Source organism: Lepidochelys olivacea (assembly GCF_965140295.1).
Source record: "Lepidochelys olivacea isolate rLepOli2 genome assembly, chromosome: 2".
Lineage (NCBI taxonomy): Eukaryota > Metazoa > Chordata > Testudines > Cheloniidae > Lepidochelys > Lepidochelys olivacea.
The window spans coordinates 186,752,221-186,774,976 of NC_140412.1; the positions used below are offsets into that span (position 1 = coordinate 186,752,221).

Genomic DNA, 22,756 nt, shown 5'->3' on the forward strand with positions numbered 1-22,756 from the left:
TCTGATTTGTGTCCATTTATTCTTTTACGTAGAGACTGTCCAGTTTGACCAATGTACATGGCAGAGGGGCACTGCTGGCACATGATGGCATATATCACATTGGTGGATGTGCAGGTGAACGAGCCTCTGATAGTGTGGCTGATGTTACTAGGCCCTGTGATGGTGTCCCCTGAATAGATATGTGGGCACAGTTGGCAACGGGCTTTGTTGCAAGGATAGGTTCCTGGGTTAGTGGTTCTGTTGTGTGGTATGTGGTTGCTGGTGAGTATTCACTTCAGGCTTGGGGGCCTGTCTGTAGGCAAGGACTGGCCTGTCTCCCAGGATTTGTGAGAGTGTTGGGTCATCCTTCAGGATAGGTTGTAGATCCTTAATAATGCATTGGAGGGGTTTTAGTTGGGGGCTGAAGGTGATGGCTAGTGGCGTTCTGTTATTTTCTTTGTTGGGCCTGTCCTGTAGTAGGTGACTTCTGGGAACTCTTCTGGCTCTATCAATCTGTTTCTTCACTTCCGCAGGTGGGTATCGTAGTTGTAAGAATACTTGATAGAGATCTTGTAGGTGTTTGTCTTTGTCTGAGGGGTTGGAGCAAATGCGGTGGTATCGCAGAGCTTGGCTGTAGACGATGGATCGTGTGGTGTGGTCAGGGTGAAAGCTGGAGGCATGTAGGTAGGAATAGCGGTCAGTAGGTTTCCGGTATAGGGTGGTGTTTATGTGACCATCGTTTATTAGCACTGTAGTGTCCAGGAAGTGGATCTCTTGTGTGGACTGGACCAGGCTGAGGTTGATGGTGGGATGGAAATTGTTGAAATCATGGTGGAATTCCTCAAGGGCTTCTTTTCCATGGGTCCAGATGATGAAGATGTCATCAGTGTAGCGCAAGTAGAGTAGGGGCGTTAGGGGACGAGAGCTGAGGAAGCGTTGTTCTAAGTCAGCCATAAAAATTTTGGCATACTGTGGGGCCATGTGGGTACCCATAGCAGTGCCACTGATCTGAAGGTATACATTGTCCCCAAATGTAAAATAGTTATGGGTAAGGACAAAGTCACAAAGTTCAGCCACCAGGTTAGCCGTGACATTATCGGGGATAGTGTTCTTGATGGCTTGTAGTCCATCTTTGTGTGGAATGATGGTGTAGGGGCTTCTGCATCCATAGTGGCCAGGATGGTGTTATCAGGAAGATCACCGATGGATTGAAGTTTCCTCAGGAATTCAGTGGTGTCTCGAAGGTAGCTGGGAGTGCTGGTAGCGTAGGGCCTGAGGAGGGAGTCCACATAGCCAGACAATCCTGCTGTCAGGGTGCCAATGCCTGAGATGATGGGGCGCCCAGGATTTCCAGGTTTATGGATCTTGGGTAGTAGATAGAATATCCCAGGTCGGGGCTCCAGGGGTGTGTCTGTGCGGATTTGATCTTGTGCTTTTTCAGGGAGTTTCTTGAGCAAATGCTGTAGTTTCTTTTGGTAACTCTCAGTGGGATCAGAGGGTAATGGCTTGTAGAAAGTGGTGTTGGAGAGCTGCCGAGCAGCCTCTTGTTCGTATTCCGACCTATTCATGATGACAACAGCACCTCCTTTGTCAGCCTTTTTGATTATGATGTCAGAGTTGTTTCTGAGGCTGTGGATGGCATTGTGTTCCGCACGGCTGAGGTTATGGGGCAAGTGATGCGGCTTTTCCACAATTTCAGCCCGTGCACATCAGCGGAAGCACTCTATTTAGAAGTCCAGTCTGCTGTTTCGACCTTCCTCAGACATTCTTGTTAAACCCTGGATTTGTGCTGGAAATGGCCCACCTTGATTATCATACACATTGTAAGGAGAGTGGTCACTTTAGATAAGCTATTACTAGCAGGAGAGTGGGTTTGTGTGTGTGTGTTAACCTGGATTTGGGCTGGAAATGGCCCAACTTGATTATCATTCACACTGTAAGGAGAGTGATCACTTTAGATAAGCTATTGCCAGCAGGAGAGTGGTGTGGGGGGAAGTATTTTTTCATGCTTTGTGTGTATAAAAGATCTTCTATACTTCCCACAGTATGCATCCGATGAAGTGAGCTGTAGCTCAGAAAGCTTATGCTCAAATAAATTGGTTAGTCTCTATGATGCCACAAGTACTCCTTTTCTTTTTGTATATACACATAAGAAAAAGAAGTCCCTGCCCCAATATTATTTCCATAGTAGAACAATTTTATATTCATACTGGGAAATTAGATTGAAATTTAAACACAATATCATATTGACCTACTGCCTAAACATTTCACTCATGTTGAATTGTAGCTGAATCAAAAAATTAAATTACTAAAATTAGTAAGTCACTGGGGTTGGTGATTTACTTGTTCTATAGACTGAGACTGAAATCTTTCCTGAGATAAAATGTTTATTACAAAATCAATGTTAAACGTTTGTATTAGAAGGCCTTGAATTACAGTTATGTATATAAATAAAAATTTGTGCTAAAATGGACACTGCATTACAAGCTGCCTATGTGAAATTTTGTCCTTAATGTTTTCAAAATTATAGTTCAATTGTTGTCTCTCTCCTCAGGTAAACATGGAAATATTAAGTATCAGGGGATAGCTGATACAGTGTTAGTCTGTATCCACAAAAACAACAAGGAGTCCGGTGGCACCTTAAAGTCTAACAGATTTATTTGAGCGTAAGCTTTCATGGGTAAAAACCCCACTTCTTCAGATGCATGGAGTGAAAATTACAGATGCAGACATAAATATACTGACACATGAAGAGATGAGGAGGTGTCAATTCCAGGAGAGGCAAAACTGTTTTTGTAATGAGCCAGCCACTCCCAGTCCCTATTCCGGCCCAAATTAATGGTGTTAAATTTGCAAATGAATTTTAGTTCTTCTGTTTCTCTTTGAAGTCTGTTTTGTTCAAGTGTAGCTACTTTCAAATCTGTTATAGAATGTCCAGGAAGATTGAAGTGTTCTCCCCCTGGCTTTTGTATGTTACCATTCCTGATGTCTGATTTGTGTCCATTTATTTTTTTACGCAGGGACTGTCATTTGCAAATTTAACACCATTAATTTGGGCTTGAATAGGGACTGGGAGTGGCTGGCTCATTTCAAAAGCAGTTTTGCCTCTTCTGGAATTGACACCTCCTCATCTGTTATTGGGAGTGGATTACATCCACCCTGATCAAATTGGACCTGTCAGCACTGGTTCTCCACTCGTGAGGTAACTCCCTTTTCTTCATGTGTCAGTGTATTTATGTCTGCATCTGTATTTTTCACTCCATGCTTCTGAAGAAGTGGGGTTTTTAGCCATGAAAGCTTATGCTCAAATAAATCTGTTAGTCTTTAAGGTGCCACTGGACTCCTTGTTGTTTTTATGGAAATATTAAGTCTACACTTTATTTGTTTTTAAACAGATCTATTCTAGTCGGGAGCTTGAAGAAACATTAAACAAAATCAGGGAAATTCTCTCAGATGATAAACATGACTGGGATCAGCGAGCCAGTGCGGTATGTTTTTTATCCAAATAGATTGTCCAAACATTGTTCTAAAAAAGCTTTCACAAAATGGTGAAGTATTGACAATTAAGATTAATTCAAGAATTTTTCATGTTAGATACACTTTTAAAGATTGAATTGTTTCTCATATTTTTAAATGGTGTTTGTGTATTCTTACAATATCAGTTTGAAAAAAATAGCCAGACTATATATAGAAATATATTTCTAATGGTGTTTAAGTGGTAATTTTTCCAAAGGACCTCTTCTGAGTCTGTGTGTGTATGCACAAAATTATGTGCACACACATATGTATATGTGCCTTGCAGGTAGCGACACTTGCCTGTAGGCTTTACATATTTTAAAACCTCTGTGTCTGTGCAGTCAGGATAACTGTCTTAATTTTGTTGTAGCTCAAGAAGGTTCGGTCGCTGCTTGTTGCTGGAGCTGCACAGTATGACTGCTTTTTCCAGCATCTACGGTTGTTGGATGGAGCTTTTAAATTATCAGCTAAGGATCTCAGATCCCAGGTGGTTAGAGAAGCATGCATTACTGTAGCGTAAGTACTTGCTTAGTTTTGTATGACCTCAGTTTCAAATGGCACTAGATCTAAATAAGGTATATGGTTAATAACATCAAGATTTAAAAAAAAAAAAAGTCTCAGCTGTGCCAATGCACCATCAGCTAAATATCTGTGTTGAGTTCCTGTGTACAATACCTGTTTGGAGAGTGAAGTCAGGATCTGAAGCTGTAGAAAAATGCATATAATCTAAAGCAGCACTCTTCATTGTAACTGTGGGTATATTCCATGATGTAGAAGATATGCTATACCGTGGCTGAATAAGACATCAGCTTGAAAGGAGAGGGTTTATATAGAAGAGCAGGGGAATATTTTAGTAAATGAAATATTTTTACACTTAGTAATTTACTAAAGCTGTTCTGAAAAGGTGCATGAATGTATTGTGAATTAAGCATATTAATAGTCATGTTAGCGTTTCATTTGAATTTTCTATTGAGAATAATTCATGTGCTTTATATTTGGATAATGCCTTGTCAAAATGATTTTTTTTGAACAGCAGATGAAGTGTTGCGTGACCTTCAGTGTATATTCACTTAGGTTGGGACAAAGTTTATGTTCTCTTTAGATCATAAGTGCAATTCTTTCATAGAAAAGAAAATCACTTATACCAAAACAAATGAGCCATCATTTGAGTTATGCATTTCAGTCCTTTTGATAACCAAAGTGGATGTGTTTACACATTACAGTCATCACTGTTTACTCATAAAGTTGGGTTCCAAGCCTGAAAACACTTACTCCTGCGTGCTTGTTACCATGACTTCAGTGCGACTACTCATGGTAACAAGCACTGTGCCCAGTAGCATTTTCAGGAGCAGGCTCTTACATTTAATAGTCTAGTCAATTGATTGAAAATAGAAGTAAAATGAGGAACTTCAATATCATATCATATACATGTAAGTGGTCAAATATATTTAATGTAGAGCTGTCAGTTAATCACAGTTAACTCACACCATTAACTCAAAAAATTAATCGCAATTTAAAAAATTAATCACAATTAATCGCACTAAATAGAATACCAATTGAAATGTATTAAATATTTTTGGATGTTTTTCTACATTTTCAATATTGATTTCAGTTACAACACCAAATACAAAGTGCACAGTGCTCACTTTATATTATGATTTTTTTAATTACAAATATATGCACTGTAAAAATGATAAACCAAAGAAATAGTATTTTTCAATTCACCTCATACAAGTACTGAAATACAATCTCTTTATTGTGAAAGTGTAACTTACAAATGCAGATTTTTTTATTATATAACTGCACTCAAAAACAAAATAGTGTAAAACTTTAGAGCCTACAAGTCCATTCAGTGCTGCTACTTGTTCTGCCAATCACAAAAACAAACAAGTTTGTTTACATTGACGGGAGATACTGCTGCCTATTTCTTATTTACAGTGTCACCTGAAAGTGAGAACAGGCGTTTGCATGGCACTTTCATAGCCAGCGTCACAAGGTATTTACATGTCAGATATGCTAAACATTTGTATGCCCCTTCCATGCTTCGGCCTCCATTCCAGAGGACATGCTTCCTTGTTGATGATGCTCATTAAAAAAATACTGCATGAATTAAATTTGTGACTGTACTGCTTGGGAGGAGAATTATATGTCTCCTGCTCTGTTTTACCCGCATTCTGCATATATTTCATGGTATAGCAGTCTCGGATGATGACCCAGCACGTTATTCATTTTAAGAACACTTTAACAGCAGATTTGACAAAACATGAAGAAGGTACCAATGTGAGATTTCTAAAAATAACTACAGCACTCAACCCAAGGTTTAAGAGTCTGAAGTGCCTTCCAAAATCTGAGCGGGATGAGGTGTGGAGCATGCTTTTAGAAGTCTTTAAAAAGAAAAAAGAAAAAGAGTACTTGTGGCACCTTAGAGACTAACCAATTTATTTGAGCATAAGCTTTCGTGAGCTACAGCTCACTTCATCGGATGCATACTGTGGAAACTGCAGAAGACATTATATACACAGAGACCATGAAACAATACCTCCTCCCACCCCACTCTCCTGCTGGTAATAGCTTATCTAAAGTGATCACTCTCCTTACAATGTGTATGATACACATACAATCATACACACTGTAAGCTATTACCAGCAGGAGAGTAGGGTGGGAGGAGGTATTGTTTCATGGTCTCTGTGTATATAATGTCTTCTGCAGTTTCCACAGTATGCATCCGATGAAGTGAGCTGTAGCTCACGAAAGCTTATGCTCAGATAAATTGGTTAGTCTCTAAGGTGCCACAAGTACTCCTTTAAAAAGCAACACTCTGATGCGGAAACTACAGAACCCAACCACCAACAAAGAAAATCAACCTTCTGCTGGTGGCATCTGACTCAGATGATGAAAATGAACATGCGTCAGTCCGCACTGCTTTGGATCATTATCAAGCAGAACCCATCATCGGCATGGAAACATGTCCTATGGAATGATGGTTGAAGCATGAAAGGACATATGAATCTTTAGTGCATCTGGCATGTAAATATCTTGCAACGCCAGCTACAACACTGCCATGCGAATGCCTGTTCTCACTTTCAGGTGACATTGTAAACAAGAAGCAGGCAGCATTATCTCCTGCAAATTGTAACCAACCTTGTTTGTCTTAGTGATTGGCTGACCAAGAAGTAGGACTGAGTGGACTTGTAGGCTCTAAAGTTTTACATTGTTTTATTTTTGAATGCAGTTATTTTTTGGTACATAAGTCTACATCTGTAAGTTTAACTTTCATGATAAAGAGATTGCACTACAGTACTTGTATGCGGTGAATTGAAAAATTTCTGTTTTTTTTACAGTGCAAATATTTGTATTCAAAAATAAAGTGAGCACTGTACACTTTGTTTTGTGTTGTAATTGAGATTAATATATTTGAAGATGTAGTAAACATCCGAAAATATTTAAAATAAATATTGTTGTTTAATAGTGCGATTAATCACAATTAATTTTTTTAATTGCTTGACAGCCGTAATTTAATGTTCATGGTATTCTCAGAGATGCACAAACAGAAATAAACATTTTTTTCTATGGTGCTGGGGGCTTTCCCTCAACAAATTAAGAAAAAAAAATCCATATTTTACCACAGAGTAGACAGACACACTTCCTTTTAAATGCGTCTTCACAAAATACATTATTTAACCCTTTGGTACTCAGCATGTCACTTGCTTCTGATTACAAGCGCATCTTGCATTTGCTCTGCACTGGTGAAACCTTTGCTCTGAGCAGTGGAGAGTTAAATTGCTATGAGTATGGAAATCATCATCTACTCTGAACTTATGGCCACAACCCTTGAATAAATGAGATGGGGAGGGACTGCAGATTTCATGCATGGGTAACTATGACACATTTTATAGTTTGCCTGTGGCAGGATAAATTATTATGTGAACTCAAAATGTCACTTAATGTCATTAGAATAAATACTGTGTTAAATTACTTTTAGATTTCAATTTTAATATATTGCATTTACAATGAATGCTTTATGTCCTTGAGAATAGTCACATGAATGTTTTGTTTTCCAAGTTATACTGTCATGGTATGGTGAGAAACAAAAATAACACTAAGTCCTAAGTAACTGTACACATTTAAACTTCAAGTTTTTAAAATGTGATATTTTATATGTAATCTTAATTGTGAGGAAGCCTAAGTCTGAGAGAGAAAATTACTTATTAATGTTTAAACTTTCAAGTTGTCTGCAAGGTAAACAATGTGGTGTTCATGAATTCCATTGTTTGGAAAAATCAGTCTTTAAAATGTGTGATTAACTTTCCATTTCTTATTTTGAGGCCATAAAATTATTTTTATTAACTAATTTTATTTCATTTCCTGAACAGTCATCTTTCAACAGTTTTGGGAAACAAGTTTGACCATGGGGCTGAAGCCATTGTGCCTACTCTTTTTAATCTGGTCCCTAACAGCGCCAAAGTTATGGCAACTTCTGGCTGTGCTGCAATCAGATTTGTCATTCGTGTAGGTATTCCTCTGATGGTATTTTATGGATTTGTTTGATAAAAAGTAACTCTACTCAGCTAGTCACTCCTAGCAAAAATCTGTTGCCAGTTTAATATATATTCCATATTTACATAGTCATTGTTTTAAAGACTGAACTGTAAGTTTTGCCCTGGACAAGTAATTTTTTTGACAGATGAACAAAATGTCTTTATTCATCATCCATCACCACCATCATGGTAAAGGGAGGGCGAGGAGATATTGTGAAGGGCAAGTGCATTTTCATGACTGTTTTGCGAGGCTGGGCTATCTGTTAAGTGTATACCAAGAAATAACATTATCTTGAGGGAATGGCAAAGTGAATTAAACTGTGGATTCGCTAGTAATCAAAACATCCATTTTATTTAAATAAAAAAAATCGGACTGTCTGTAGTTTATATATAAAAAGCTCTGACCCTCTTTAGCTTTTACAAGTAGTACTTACTATTTTACACTGAGCTTATCCACACTACAGCTGGAGCTGGGGTTGTTTGTTTTTGTAAACTGTTAGAGATCCACTCAGCTTAACTAGCTACAAGTGCTTCTGTGGCATCCACACCTAGTACTCTTCCTAACCATGGAGTATTCTGGGACATCCTGGGCAGCTGTCTGTTAGAACCCAAGGAACAACTGCTTGTGCTAAGGACCATGGGTGGTGGTCTTCCAGAGCATTCTGGGATGTCTAACTGCACAATTGGGAGAGGAGGAGGGAGTAGTTTTTCCAGTTACAATGGCATGAGTTGGGGTGTCTGTACACCCCAAAATAATTATTTCTGGTTGCTCACAGAAGCCAAACTATATATCAGGCTAGTTAGGTGTCAGGGGGTAAGATACAAAAAGTGAATATAACCAATGATTTGCTTATAGCAATTTAATGGGGGAAAAAGCTTATGACCGTGCTTAAACTTACGTCCACATAAGAATAACAGATGATAACATACCAGGTAATAAATTTGACAGTCAGATAATTCCCATCCCAGTGTGCCCCTAAGCCTTATCAAACAGATAGCTTTTGCAGTGTGCCTTTAAGGTCAGCAAATTTGAGCTCTTTTGTACCAGACACTGGAAATGAGCCAAAGGACCCTCACAGAAAACACCCTACCCTCTGGCTTGTCTCTGTAATCACGAAGGGTCAAGCACCTTGACTGATATTATTCATGGCGGTAGGGTACGGGGGGGTGGGGGGAGGTGATCTGTCGGGGCAGGTCCCAGGCTATTTTGGACTTAATAGGTCAAAGCTAACACTTCGAACACCTCCTAAAAACCAGCTGGCTGCCAGCGTAGATGCTGGGGTACTGGTGTCTTGTGCTGTTAGTGAGAGATCCCACTTATTCTGCAGCAGCTTCAGTCACTGAATGGGCTTAAGGAGATTTACTCCCACCTCCAGTCTTGTTTGCCCTTTCATTGTGTTTCCTGTTCTCTGCCTTGTCAGTGCTTAGTGTAGTCTGTTTTCCCTTTGAAAACCAGTAGAAGCAGATCATGGCAAGAGTGGACATCAGGGTGAGGAATCTTTTCCACCACCAGAGAGGTGGGACTTAGCTCAGGCAGTTGAGCACTGGCTCCAGTGTTTAAGCTGTTGAAGTGGGATTCTGTTAAAAATAAATGTATCTGTGGACAACATTAAAGTTGTCTTATTAATGCAATCTTGAAGTCCAATTTAAAGGAAGCCCTAGGCCAATGTTCCATGTATTTCAGAAATATTTGATTACCTAAATAATTTTGTGCATTTTTCTAATTCCTCTGTAATGCATTTTTCTGAAAGGCCTGTGTCATGATGTAAATAGCTCTAGAGACCAAATATTGTAAAACAAGGTTGTTGCCTCTATTTAAAACATCGTGTTCCTTCCCCAGTAGGGTCTCATTACCACATGCCTTATATGTTGATCACATGCCCTTATTCATTGATGAAAACAGTACAAAGTACTAATGAATTGATATTAATTTTTAAAAGTCAATGTTAAGTGAAAAATACAACAAATCAGTTGCTGTTCTGGAATTTTCTATGTCTGTGTAATTTTCTATATTTTTAATGTTGAAAGTAGGCAGTGCATTGAAAACTGAGAAGAATCCTGCTGTTATGAGAGGTTCACATGGTCATGTGTCACATTCACAAGCTATGGGGAAAAAAATACCATGCACTGAATGGGTTGCTGATAATACAGTTTAAAAAAGGCCATGCAGTCTTTATATTATTTATAACAGTTTACTTTTTATGCTACACTTCTGCATGCTTTACTAGGCACTGCCTTGAATATTTTCATATGCATTTAATAGGTTAATTTACTTTTACATAGGATGTATTTACAACCCTACCAAATTCATGGTCCATTCTGATCAGTTTCATGGGCAGAGGGTTTTAAATTGTTCAGTTTCACGTTTTCACTGTTTACATCTGAAATGTCATGGTGTTGTAACTGGGGTGTCCCGACCCAAAAGAGGGTTGTGTGTGTGTGGGGGGGGATCATCGGATTGCCACCATCACTTCTGCCTTTCTTTCAAAACTGGTCTCTGAAGGCAGCAGCCATGCAGCTTGCTGCAGCTGGGGGAGATTCCTGGACGTCGAGGTGGTGCTGGGAGCACCCATGCTGTGGGCTCCTAGCTGCTAGACCTGGCCAGGCTGGAGAGGACTTCCTCTAGCTCTGCACAGCTGCTCTAGGGGGGAGATCAGACCCACCTTTGGGTTACCTCCCCCAGCTGCAGGAAGCTCCACGACTGCGCTGCTTTCAGAGTCCAGCTCTGAAGGCAGCAGCCACCTAGCTTTCTGCAGCTGGGGGAAATTTGTTGAGGTGGGTCTGATCTGCCCTGTGCTGCTGGCAGCAGCCACAGAGCTTCCTACAGCTGGGTAAGATACCGGAAGGTGTGTCTGATCTCCCCCCGAGAGCGGCCATGCAGGCGAAGAGGAAGTCCCGTGCCCTCCCTGGCTTGGTGGACTAGCAGCTGGAGCCTGGTGAATGGTAGGAGCTCCCGGCTGGGGCACCCCTAGCCCTGCCATTCCCCCACCCCCTCCAATAGCTAGATTTCACAGGGGAGGGTCTGATTTCATGGTCCTTGACATGTTTTTCACAGCCATGAATTTGGTAGGGCTCTAGATATATTACATGTAGTTATTACTTCAGTTATATATTTGGCAATGAGGTAAATTCAATCTTTTAACAGAATGACCTCTCTTGATTCTAGCAAAATGATACCCATAAAACGTTCCAAAGTACCTTCATTTACTTTTCTGCTTTAATGTTTTACTTGTATACCTCACTGTCGTATCTGTTGCTGTTTCATTAAAGGTGTTGATTAGAATAATATCTGAAATTGTATGGAAGCAACATCAATTTAGATTTTCTCTGGAGAAACAGATATGGTACATTTGAGCCTTTAAAGGTTTCTTTTGGTGGCTAAATGTTACATAAATGAGAAAATTGGGTTATGGTCAAAAATGTTTTTCCTTAGATTTTTTTTATATCTTAATTTTACATATGTTCATGACCTAGTTAGGAAAGTGTACTTTTACAGACATTCTAAATTTGGATTAAACAATTAACATTTAAAATCCTATATTTTATTATCATTATTTTATCTGTTGCTGAAAAACTATTTACTATGTTCATTTGAAATTTAGCACTCTGATTTCAGGAATGTTTTTGGCATTGGCTATGTTGTGTTATAACATTTATGGATTTTTTTCAGCATACCCATGTGCCCAGACTCATACCTTTAATAACGAGCAACTGTACTTCAAAATCAGTTGCTGTCAGGAGGTAAGTATTTTATAAATAAGAAATTATTAAAACTGTTAGTTTGTATTCCTTAATTTTATAATAGACTACTAGCAAAATTATCTTCAAAATGGTATATTTTTATTGCAGTCACTGTAGATATAATGTGAAAATCTGTTATCTAATATGCTACCACGCACTACAGATAATTGAGATTCAACAAAGTAAGCCACTTGTCCACATGCTGATAATGAGTGAAAAACTTTCCCTAGCAAATATGTGAGGGGGCCTCAACTTTCAATTTCTGCAGAATTGAAGCTTTCATTTTTTTTTTTAAGTTTCAAGCTTATTTTACGCAAAAGTAACCTTCCAAATGGAACCTAAATGTAAATAAATAAAGTTTTTTCCAAAACTGCAGAGCTCCAGTGCTTTTGCTGCCATAGATTTCCTAAGCAGCAGTAGACTGAAATTAACATTACTCTGGTCAGTTTTGCTGCTGCGGTTCAGAACCCACTGAGCAACCGTGAATGTGTCAAATTTATGTCACTTTTGTGCTAATGCCACTACTTTCTAAATCTGTGAACAGCAGCAGAGGCAGACACAGAGGTTATTCATGGGGGAAGGGACAGCTTAGAAGCATTATAGATTTTTGCCTCCCACTCTTACAGCTCCCTGAAGGGCTTCAATGGAGTAGTGAGACCTGCCCTTCTGTGGAACAGGGGAAGGATAGAGTAGCAGAGACCCTCCTCCACTTGAAGCAGTCAGAAGTTTATGCAGGGGGACAAAAAGATGGAAAGTTCCTTGCATCTTTCAGTGCGTTGGTGATTGGACTTTTAAATTTATAAGACACCAGCTAGCTACAGACTGTTACAAAAGATGATCCTACCAAGCAAGGAACAGGACTTGCTGTCTTGTCAAAAACCCACCAACCTCCTTCTCCTCAACAGGTTTGGTGTGGTTGATTTTTCTCACTGGGGAATTGCCATTTGACTTAGCTGGTGGGCCTTTTGTGCTAAACATGTTAAAGCAGATGTATTTGTAGTAACGCCTGTTGAACGTCAAGTGGTCATATGAACCATTTCTGCTTTTTAAAATGTAATATGATTGCATATAAAGTGGTAAAATATAAACAGTGTGCAAAGTAATAACATTTTCTACCATTACAACATAAGAAGCCAAACAATTTCCTAGTATGCTAAGTGTGAGATATTTTATTATATGCAGTTATTATTTTCCAGGAGGAAAAAGAACAAAGCTATCACCTATTATTTCAGCAAAGTAGAGAACTGCAGGTTTAAAAAAAATTTTTTTTCTATTTTGTTTTAGACGCTCCTTCGAATTTTTAGACCTGTTACTGCAGGAGTGGCAAACTCATTCACTGGAAAGGTAGGAGCAGAGTGTTCCTTTTTGTCATCTAGAAAAGTTTTCAATGAATTTCAAAAGAAAAATCCCTTCATTTGAATCCTACAACTAGACCACTTAACTAATTTGTGAAATAGTATAGTTATACAGAGTAAAAGTCTATTTGCTCTTATGAGTTGTCCTATCAGTGTTTTATTGCTGCTGTTTAAACTTACCTTGGGATTTAGAACTGGTATACAAATACTTACCTGAAATTAAAAGGTTTGTTTAAATTTTGTATTCATAGATTCATAGATACTAAGGTCAGAAGGGACCATTATGATCATCTAGTCCAACCTCCTGCACAATGCAGGCCACAGAATCTCACCCACCCACTCCTGCGAAAAACCTCTCACCTATGTCCCGGCTATTGTTTCTCTTAGCATTAATGTGATGAAAACATCAATTTATGCTCCAGTAAAACAACTGTATTTTGAAGAGAACCTATTTTTCTTCAAGTTATTGTCCCTAGAGGTGTTGTATGTCATGTGTGTGCACACCCATGCACTTTACATCAAATTTTTTGTCAGCATGCCCTCATGACCGTGCCTTTGACCTACTCATCTGTATGCTCCATTACAAGTATATATAGGGAGTGATGGTCCTCCTCAACTGCTTGCAGCTTGAGACAGTGTTGTGGTATCTGCTATATAGCTACACAGCTTGTTTATTATTTTATGAAGTATTTCTCTTTGTTAGTTAGCTTTTCATTTATTTTATAGTCCAAACGTGTGCTTGGCGGGTGGGGGGTGTTCCCTCTTCCTTTTTTGTGGTCAGGGCCTCTGTTGCCCTCAGCCCATGTTTTTTTTGTAGCCTTTCCTACACGGATTATGAAAACTCAGGACGTCCATTAGTGTTTGTATTAATCAGTGTTCTAGTGATTTTAATTGTAATTTGGTTGTTGAGATGTTAGCTATGTTTTTTTTTTTTTTGTGGGGGGGGGGGGGGAGGGGGGATGCAAGAAGGACCTGTAATCTCTTTAAAACATTATTACTATTCCTTCAATAAATAATGGTTACAAATTAAGTTCTGATGATACAGTGTCTCTGGAATTTTAATCCTAACCTTAGAAAGAAAAGAAAATAATACAAAATTCAATCTTGTTATTACCAGAAGTGCTTTCCAGATTGGTATTGTTGTACAATCTGTGTGTTTGGCTGCATAGATGCAAGATTGTTCTATCTTCTCTCCCAATAAACTAAACAGTTACACAACTTTTTTGTATAGAGCGCAAAATAGGATCATGATGTTGGAAATACTGTGACTGAATATTTTTTCTAAGGAAAAGTATGTTACGCACCAGTGGCCTAGATTAGTCTACAGTAAAATGAGCTGGAAAATATTTTACACTTTACTCAGTGATACACAATAGACTATGTATTGCTAGCATGTTGAATCAGAGAGGTAAAAATATATCTCAGTTCCCTAAGAAAAGACAAAATCACTATTTTGCTGTGACAGTATTTGATAGGTATTATACTGACTGACAATATTCAGTGATTTTAAATCCAGTCAGAAAAGGATGTAAATAAAACATATTAAGCTAGGTACTTAATCACCATAATCACAGTAGTATCTGAGCATCTACAGACTTAAATGTATTTAACCTCATTAACACTCTGGTGAGGTAGGAAAAGTAGTATTTGTCACAGATGGGGAGCTGAGGTACAGAGCGATTAAATGATTTGCCTAAGGTCACATAGGAAGTCTGTAGCAGAGCTGGGAACTGAACCTAACCTCCTAAATCCTTGTCCAATAACTTAAATGCAAGATCATCCTTTCCTAATACTGTGGTGATAACTTATAAGTAATGAGAATTCTTTGCTTTCAACTAGTAGTACAGTATTTTTGAGTAAATAATCCATTTTCAATCCAGTAGTATGGTATTTTTATTCTGCAGTAATTGATTGATTGATTCAAAAGACTGATTATTCAAAAACTAATTTTTAGGGAATACAATGGACAGACACTTTATCTTTGTACTTATTCAAGATAAGAGAAGGGTTTATTAGCCTATTTTCTATCACTGTTCAATATATTGACTTCTTTACTATACATGCATCTCCTTAAAATTGAAAGGTACTTTCAAGCATACCTGTCTTTAACAATGAGCCCTAGTCAGCAAGCAGGCACAGATTCCATCTTCCGAAGCAGGAATAGCTGGGGCCTGACAGCCTACCTGTGCATCTTAAAAAGGGATTGTTATGTCATTATGGCTCTGATGCCTTTCGTGACTTGCATCTGCGAGAAGGAAGGTCCAGGCCCAATATCAGGATCACTGTGGGTTGGTCTACAGTATAATAAAAGACCTTTGGCACAGCCGCAGCAGGTCCAGGTCAGTTGACTCATGCTGTGGGGCTAAAAATTGCAGTGTAGATGTTTGGGCTTAGGCTGGAGCCTGGGCTCTGAGTCCCCGCGAGGGGGACAGGTCTCAGAGCTCAGACTCTAGCCCGAGCCTAAATGTCTATACTGCAATTTTTAGCCCTACAGCTTGAGCCCCTTCAGCCTAAGTTATTTGACCCAGCTCCGAAACTTGGTGCTGTGGGTTTTTAATTGCAATGTATATGTACTCTGTATGACTTAGAGAAAATGAATTTACAAGTATGTAATTACTTTGATATAATTAAATTTGTAATAGTAAAAACTAGTATGAGATATGTTTGTCTTCTAGGCATGCAACTGTCTTGGTTGAAACCATCAAGAAGGGCATTCATGATGCTGATGCTGAGGCAAGAGTGGAGGCAAGAAAGTAAGAATTTTGAGTGAACTTGTAACCTTGGTTGAAAGATTCGACATTTTATGCCAAGGGGACGGAAGTCTATGTATTGTAGTATTCTTAAGGTATTTAACTGTTAATCTCTGAATAATCTGGTTGAAATTGATCATTTAATATAATACCAAAATGAACATTTGTTTCCATGCAAAGCTCCCTACCTAATTTAGTAAAGCTTAGAACAGTTACTGGTTTTTGTTTTCGAAAATCTGATGACTTCAGTAAAATAGGAGTATTGTGGATCAGTATTTCTGCCTAATCGGTCCCTTACATCCATTAGTACAAAAAATCATTGAACAACTAACAGTTCTTTTGTTAAAACAGAAAATAATTCTGCTCATCCTCCTATGCCTGTTTTCTGCAGGGACAAGAAAATAAAATAAATTATACCTATCTATATTTTGTCAATAAAGGTAACGAACAGTTCTTTGAAATATAATAAGGAAGCATATAAGTAGCATGAAAATGACCATTTAGCATTGGTACCTTTTTTCATGCAAGGTTTTAACTTGGAATCTGCCCTTCTTTGTGACAAGAATGCTTTTTATTTTCTGTTATAAAAGATGCTTTTTTCTATAGGTGGTTCACTGCTTGTCACATATGGAGTCATACAGTTACACAAGAATAAAACACAAGTATAAGAAGTAAAACTGAAAATTAATGGATAAGGCTAGTGTTCAACCCCTACTCTTTTCATAATCTGTTTCAAATACATTAAAACCAAATGCACAAAAATACCCTTCATCAGATACTAAATTTACAGATTTAAATGCTCAAAGTTTAGTAAGTGAAAAAGTTAAAATCCTTATTGCAGCACTACCTCACATAGCACACACTTTTAATTTCTAGTTACTGTTAAATATAAACTGAAAAATGTACGGTGTGTGCAATGTGAGAGTTTCTTAAAGAACCATAAGTTTATTTTCTTTTGGTAGATTAAATCTGTGAACATAATGTGTATCAACATAGCTTTGTGACATTTAATTTCCTTGCTTTCATTTCAAGAACACTGAGCAGGGAAGACAAAATTACTCCTACTTTGCCTGTCAGCCGGTGGTGGTACAGACCCATGGAACATGTGTGATTGGCACAATTTTCACAAACTAGCTGGCCAGGCCTGACAGACCATTTGGTTTGAAATCAGAGTTTTCCTTCTCCTAGGTGAACTGCCTGTGCTGGGGGATGAGCTCCATCTGCCTGATAGAGGCACAGAGAGGTGAAGTGACTTGCCCAAGGTTACCCATCAGGTCAGTGGCAGAGCCAGGAATAGAACCCAGGTGTCCTGAGTGCAGTCCTGTAGCCTCTCCACTGTACCACCTTGCCTAGCAGTGAAAATAAAACTTCCAGTACTTATTGTTAGCATACAAATGGTCCCAGTTAGGATTTGAAATCCTCACCTGATTGTGATAAATGGAACTGGGGATGGCTAAATTCACTTCTGATGGCTGCTTTAGTTTGGCTGTAGACCGTTAAGGCAGACCACTGCTGCAATGCCACGAGGCCAGTCTTTTACATTTGGGTAATGTGCAATGAATTCTGAATTACATGAAAAGTACATCTGTTTAAAATGCAGAATCAATATCTAGTATTTCTCAATGTTATTTCTCAAGCACCTTCTGTTTTCCAAAATAATAATTTACTTCAAAGGCAAACTCTGAAGCAAAATTAAATCACCATAAATCTTAACTAACATTTAAAAAAAAATTCCCTTTTGAGAAAAGCCCTTTATATTCTGCTGGTTCACTGAAAGTTTCTTAAACTGGATCATTCTGTGACATCACAGATACTATTGACTGCTAATATTTGATGGTGTATTCTGGGGTATCTTCAGTGAGCAGGAAATATCAAAAGAGTTTCACAGAGAATGTGATGGGAGGACAGAAGTTATTTTGGAAAGATTAGTTCAGACTTTCGTGCTAGATGCCTCCATAACCTGGCTAGTGGGGAAGCATTCAGCACATATTTCAGTGCTGGTGTGACTGGGGTCCCGGGGGAGCCACTCTGAGATTGCTCAATTAGGGCAAACTGCAAAGAATGGGGCAGAGAATCCCCAAGACTGGTGGTTATTCTGATACTTAGATTTACCAACCCAACAACAGAACAGCTTCTGCAGTACCTTACTGGTTACCCAGAAGCCAAAAACAGTTCCCTAAAAGCAACCCAGTCTTTGGGCTCCCAACCAGACAGCCAAGTCAAATATGATGAGGTGTATTGAAAATCTTGTACATCATCTGAAAAGTTCTACGATTCCCAAAAGATCGGACACATTACCCACCAAGTTAATGAATATTTCAGATCTTACCCAAATACATGCTTGTAGCCCATTTCTTATTAACTAAACTAAAATTTACTAACAAAGAAAAGAGAGACTACTGATTTAAAAGATCATTATACATACAGACATGAATGTTGTTGTTAGGTCAATTTCGTAGTGGAGATGGTGAGCTTTAGAGTTGTACAGAGTTCTTTTAGAATTAGTCCATAGGTTCAGTCCAATGTTCAACATCAGGGTGATCCAGATTGCACTGGAGATCTCAGTCTTGTGGTCCAAACTCCCCCAATGAAGCATAAGCAAATTTGAGATGAAAGGATCAGGTCCCAAGAGTTTTTATAGAGATTTTTTGCAGCCTCTTGCCAGCCTGCAGTCCTTGTGTGAACAACAGTCTTTTGAAGTAACCTTCTCTTTCCTAAGCATCACTGGTTGTTGGCTACATTGATTAGTATAAGATAATTATTAATTAAGCAGTTCATAGAAGGTTTACTACTAACTTCAAAGTGAAATATAGGCAATGACGTTGTCACATCCAAGTTTCATCTAAATGTTAATACTCCCTTTTGATCTCTGAATCAATAGAAACTGTCTGTTTACATGGTTAACATTAGCAAGATATAAGTAAACACGTTCAATTAGTATTACCTCTAATTCTCTAACAATACAGGTTTCCATTTCAAAGCTCTAGTCTATATAACATGAAATGGCCCTAATTACCATTTACATACTTTTTTAATGTGTTTCTAAAGGTTGAATTTGGGTCAGTTAGCCTACTAGTTGTGTAACCCTTTCTAGCCTGTGTCACAGCTGGATTTTCATTTTTTCTTAGTAGTTTAAAAAAAAAATTAACAAACAAAAAACAAACCCTGTAACAATTCTACCTGGCTATTCTTTTATTTTGTAGGACTTACCTGGGTCTTAGAAGTCACTTTCCTGGTGAAGCAGAGGCCCTGTACAATAACCTTGAGCCGTCATATCAAAGAAGTCTCCAGACTTACTTGAAGAATTCTGGCAGTGTAGCATCTCTCCCTCAGTCAGACAGGTCATCTTCAAGTTCACAGGAGAGCCTCAAGTAAGTGTCAAATGATTCCCAGTTTGAAAGAATAAAAATTGTCTGGTTCTAATGTGCCTACACTTCATCTGAACAGTGGAGTAGTGAGAGTTCCATGATGAACAAAAATGAGTTAATTTTATCTTCTCAAGTACTGCTTCAGTTTTCTTTTTCAGTATTGTTCTAATTGCCAAAATGAAGTTGAAATTGGCACTTAGCTGAAATTGACACAGTACTGCTATCCTCAATAGGTACACCTTCTCTTCATTTAGAAGCCTCATGGGAAAAGGACTGGCCTTGCTTCATAAATAGAAGCTGCATGTGGTGATGGAAAGAGTAGTATGTGGTGGTTCTATCCTTCAAATTATGGAAGACATCCCGAACATATGAGGTTCTGTTCTTAGATCACATCTTCTATAGGCTACAAAAGAAATCTGTATGGAAAACAAATATACCATTTCAGTTCTCAGAACCAATCTGCTAATGGTGCCAAATTTTGGGAAAACGAAACTGTCAAGACCTTAGTCTAGATAAGTGATTTCCTAAATGAGTTAACTTGATTTCACTGATTTTGTTTGTGGGCCAAAGGGGAGTAGAAAACATGCCCACCCAAACACTGAAACGTTAATTTTTTGGCAGCAATACTTTTGACTGGTAGCCTTAAAAATTGAGTTCCTTCCCTTTATCCATTCCAAATTTTAGCTGCAATATGTCATTTGTAATTATCTAAACATTTTTAAATAGAAATTTATAGGAAATGGTGTTGGCAACACTGTATCTTCAACAATGAATATGTACATTCACAGATGGTTTGCTTACCCTTTGCTTAAGCTAATGCATAATCACTACTAGGAACTTCATTAGTAATTAGTTCATGAAACTTGAAGGGTTGCTTGTGGACTGAATATTGAATTATGGATAAGATAGAATCTTATCAAAGGACTTACCCTTGCTGGGTAGTAGCTTTACATCTGTGTTTTGGAAGCCATGTAACTCCCAAACTATTTAAGGTAAATTGTGTAGGAATGTTGGGAGCTGGAGGAGGAAATACGAATATTAAAAGCAGTTGAAATAAAAACAAATGAGTGATTTTTTACCTTTTTACCCTGAAGTTACTACTCTGGCTTTTATTGTGATTGTTCACTTCCCTCTTCCCTACACTGAGCTTGGGAGTCTGCCAAATCAGTATGTCACCTTTTACCAGTATATGTGATTCTCTGTGGTTTTCAACATTATTAACTTACAAGAATCTTAAATAAATATAAATCTTACAGATCCTTTGGGCCCAAGATTAATTGTACAGTATACTGTGGGCACTATTGTTCTGTGAATAAGTGATATTACTTCTGCCAGCATCCTTACTAAAATAGATTCGCAAGATTGTAAAGTAAATTTTTGATGTGAAATTTTGATTACCTACAAAAGGAGAATTTTAAAAGTTAGAAGGATTTTTAGTTTTAAATGTCACATTTCTCCCCGCCCGCCCCATTTAATTAATAGCCTCTAGTATTAATGTTATAATTTTTTGTCATGGAAAAAAAGTCCTGTGTAGTTCATCCAGTAGCCAAAGGAGTTGAGAACTAAATATTTTCTTTTTTTCAGTTATCATGTCTCTTATTATAGAAGCTTTACAAAGCTTGGTAAATGGATTCCTTCAATCTTACAAGGAAACTGATTTGAATTAAATTAATTAGATCACTTCAGAAAGGGAAGATCTGCAACATACTAATCAAGCTACTCCGAGACCAGCACTTACCTAGTTTACCTTCCTGACTATGCTGCTTTAACTTTTATGATCGTGGCAGTTAGGGGTAGAATTGTGTGGGGAGTTGCAGAGAGTACTCTTCTGAGTTCTGCTCACAAAATAAGCTTCACCCATGTGAGTCATTTAAAAAAAAAAAGACATTAAATTAGATTGTGCAAGTGTTCAAAATAAAATTGGGCCTCCTGACTAAACTCCACTGGGCTTCCTGAGCTTGGCTCCCCCTCACTGGGGCTGAATATGCCCATATGCTCTGCTTGGCTCCTTAAGTTTAGTTGGCTAAAATAAATGGCAGTATCTTCCAAACACCACCTAGCTATGTCACAAAAATGAGATGTCACTTCCAGTAAATAGTGCAGATCTGCGATCTCCATTTCCTTTCTCACATGAGGAATGAAATAGTTAATTCTGACATTTAAATTATCACTGGACATCTGAATTATCTCCTGAATCAAATGTATGGGTCAATTCACAACCTTTCAGAGCTATTATTCCATGCTCTGCGCACTTGCATAGAAATCTGTGCATCACTTAAATACTTGCATATTTGAGGTTTTCTTTGCAACCAAAACAGTTAAAGATTTTCTTATAAAAGCAATATAGCAACTTGACACAGGTGTCAGTACACCATACTGTCATGTACCAGCACAATACAAGCCCTACCATACTGCCAGCCAGCTTAAAGCTTAGGAGCTGTATATATTTGTCTTGAGTAATAGAATATTCATAGAATCATAGAATATCAGGGTTGGAAGGGACCTCAGGAGGTCATCTAGTCCAAACCCCTGCTCAAAGCAGGACCAATCCCCAATTAAATCATCCCAGCCAGGGCTTTGTCAAGCCTGACCTTAAAAACTTCTAAGGATGGAGATTCTACCACCTCCCTAGGTAACGCATTCCAGTGTTTCACCACCCTCCTACTGAAAAAGTTTTTCCTAATATCCAACCTAAACCTCCCCCACTGCAACTTGAGACCATTACTCCTCGTTCTGTCATCTTCTACCACTGAGAATAGTCTAGAACCATCCTCTTTGGAACCACCTCTCAGGTAGTTGAAAGCAGCTATCAAATCCCCCCTCATTCTTCTCTTCTGCAGATTAAACAATCCCAGTTCCCTCAGCCTCTCCTCATAAGTCATGTGTTCCAGACCCCTAATCATTTTTGTTGCCCTCTGCTGGACTCTCTCCAATTTTTCCACATCCTTCTTGTAGTGTGGGGCCCAAAACTGGACACAGTACTCCAGATGAGGCCTCACCAATGTCGAATAGAGGGGGACGATCACGTCCCTCGATCTGCTGGCAGTGCCCCTACTTATACATCCCAAAATGCCATTGGCCTTCTTGGCAACAAGGTCACGCTGTGGACTCATATCCAGCTTCTCGTCCACTGTCACCCCTAGGTCCTTTTCCGCAGAACTGCTGCCTAGCCATTCGTTCCCTAGTCTGTAGCGGTGCATTGGATTCTTCCGTCCTAAGTGCAGGACCCTGCACTTATCCTTGTTGAACCTCATCAGATTATTGTTTGTGTTTTTCTCCGCCAAGCTGTGTCCTAACATAGAAATGGTTATAGATGAATCAATGAACAAATATCCTGCCATCAGATGTCGTCTCATTTTGTTAGTGTTCTACTAGTCTCCTTTTGTCTTTTAGTCTCTCCTTTTCTCACTTGTGAAGCATATAGCCAGAACTGGAGGCTGAGCACTAATAAAGGGAGTGTTCCTTGCTCTTGAGAACAAGAGAACTGGTTTTTGGCTCCTTACTCTGTG

The 22,756-nt window shown here is 38.6% G+C and overlaps 1 protein-coding gene across 36 annotated transcripts in view; it reads left to right on the forward strand.

Annotated features, from left to right (window-relative positions):
• The window catches only part of CLASP2 (cytoplasmic linker associated protein 2), a 265,493-nt gene that overhangs the window by 122,069 nt on the left and 120,668 nt on the right, over nucleotides 1-22,756 (forward strand). For all 36 annotated transcript variants that reach the window (XM_084618633.1, XM_084618647.1, XM_084618644.1 and 33 more), the window contains 7 exons: nucleotides 3,375-3,467; nucleotides 3,866-4,011; nucleotides 7,869-8,004; nucleotides 11,704-11,774; nucleotides 13,059-13,118; nucleotides 15,805-15,882; nucleotides 19,083-19,250. In XM_084618633.1, the coding sequence (XP_084474759.1) occupies nucleotides 3,375-3,467; nucleotides 3,866-4,011; nucleotides 7,869-8,004; nucleotides 11,704-11,774; nucleotides 13,059-13,118; nucleotides 15,805-15,882; nucleotides 19,083-19,250 (752 nt within the window). The remainder of the gene's footprint in view (nucleotides 1-3,374; nucleotides 3,468-3,865; nucleotides 4,012-7,868; nucleotides 8,005-11,703; nucleotides 11,775-13,058; nucleotides 13,119-15,804; nucleotides 15,883-19,082; nucleotides 19,251-22,756) is intronic.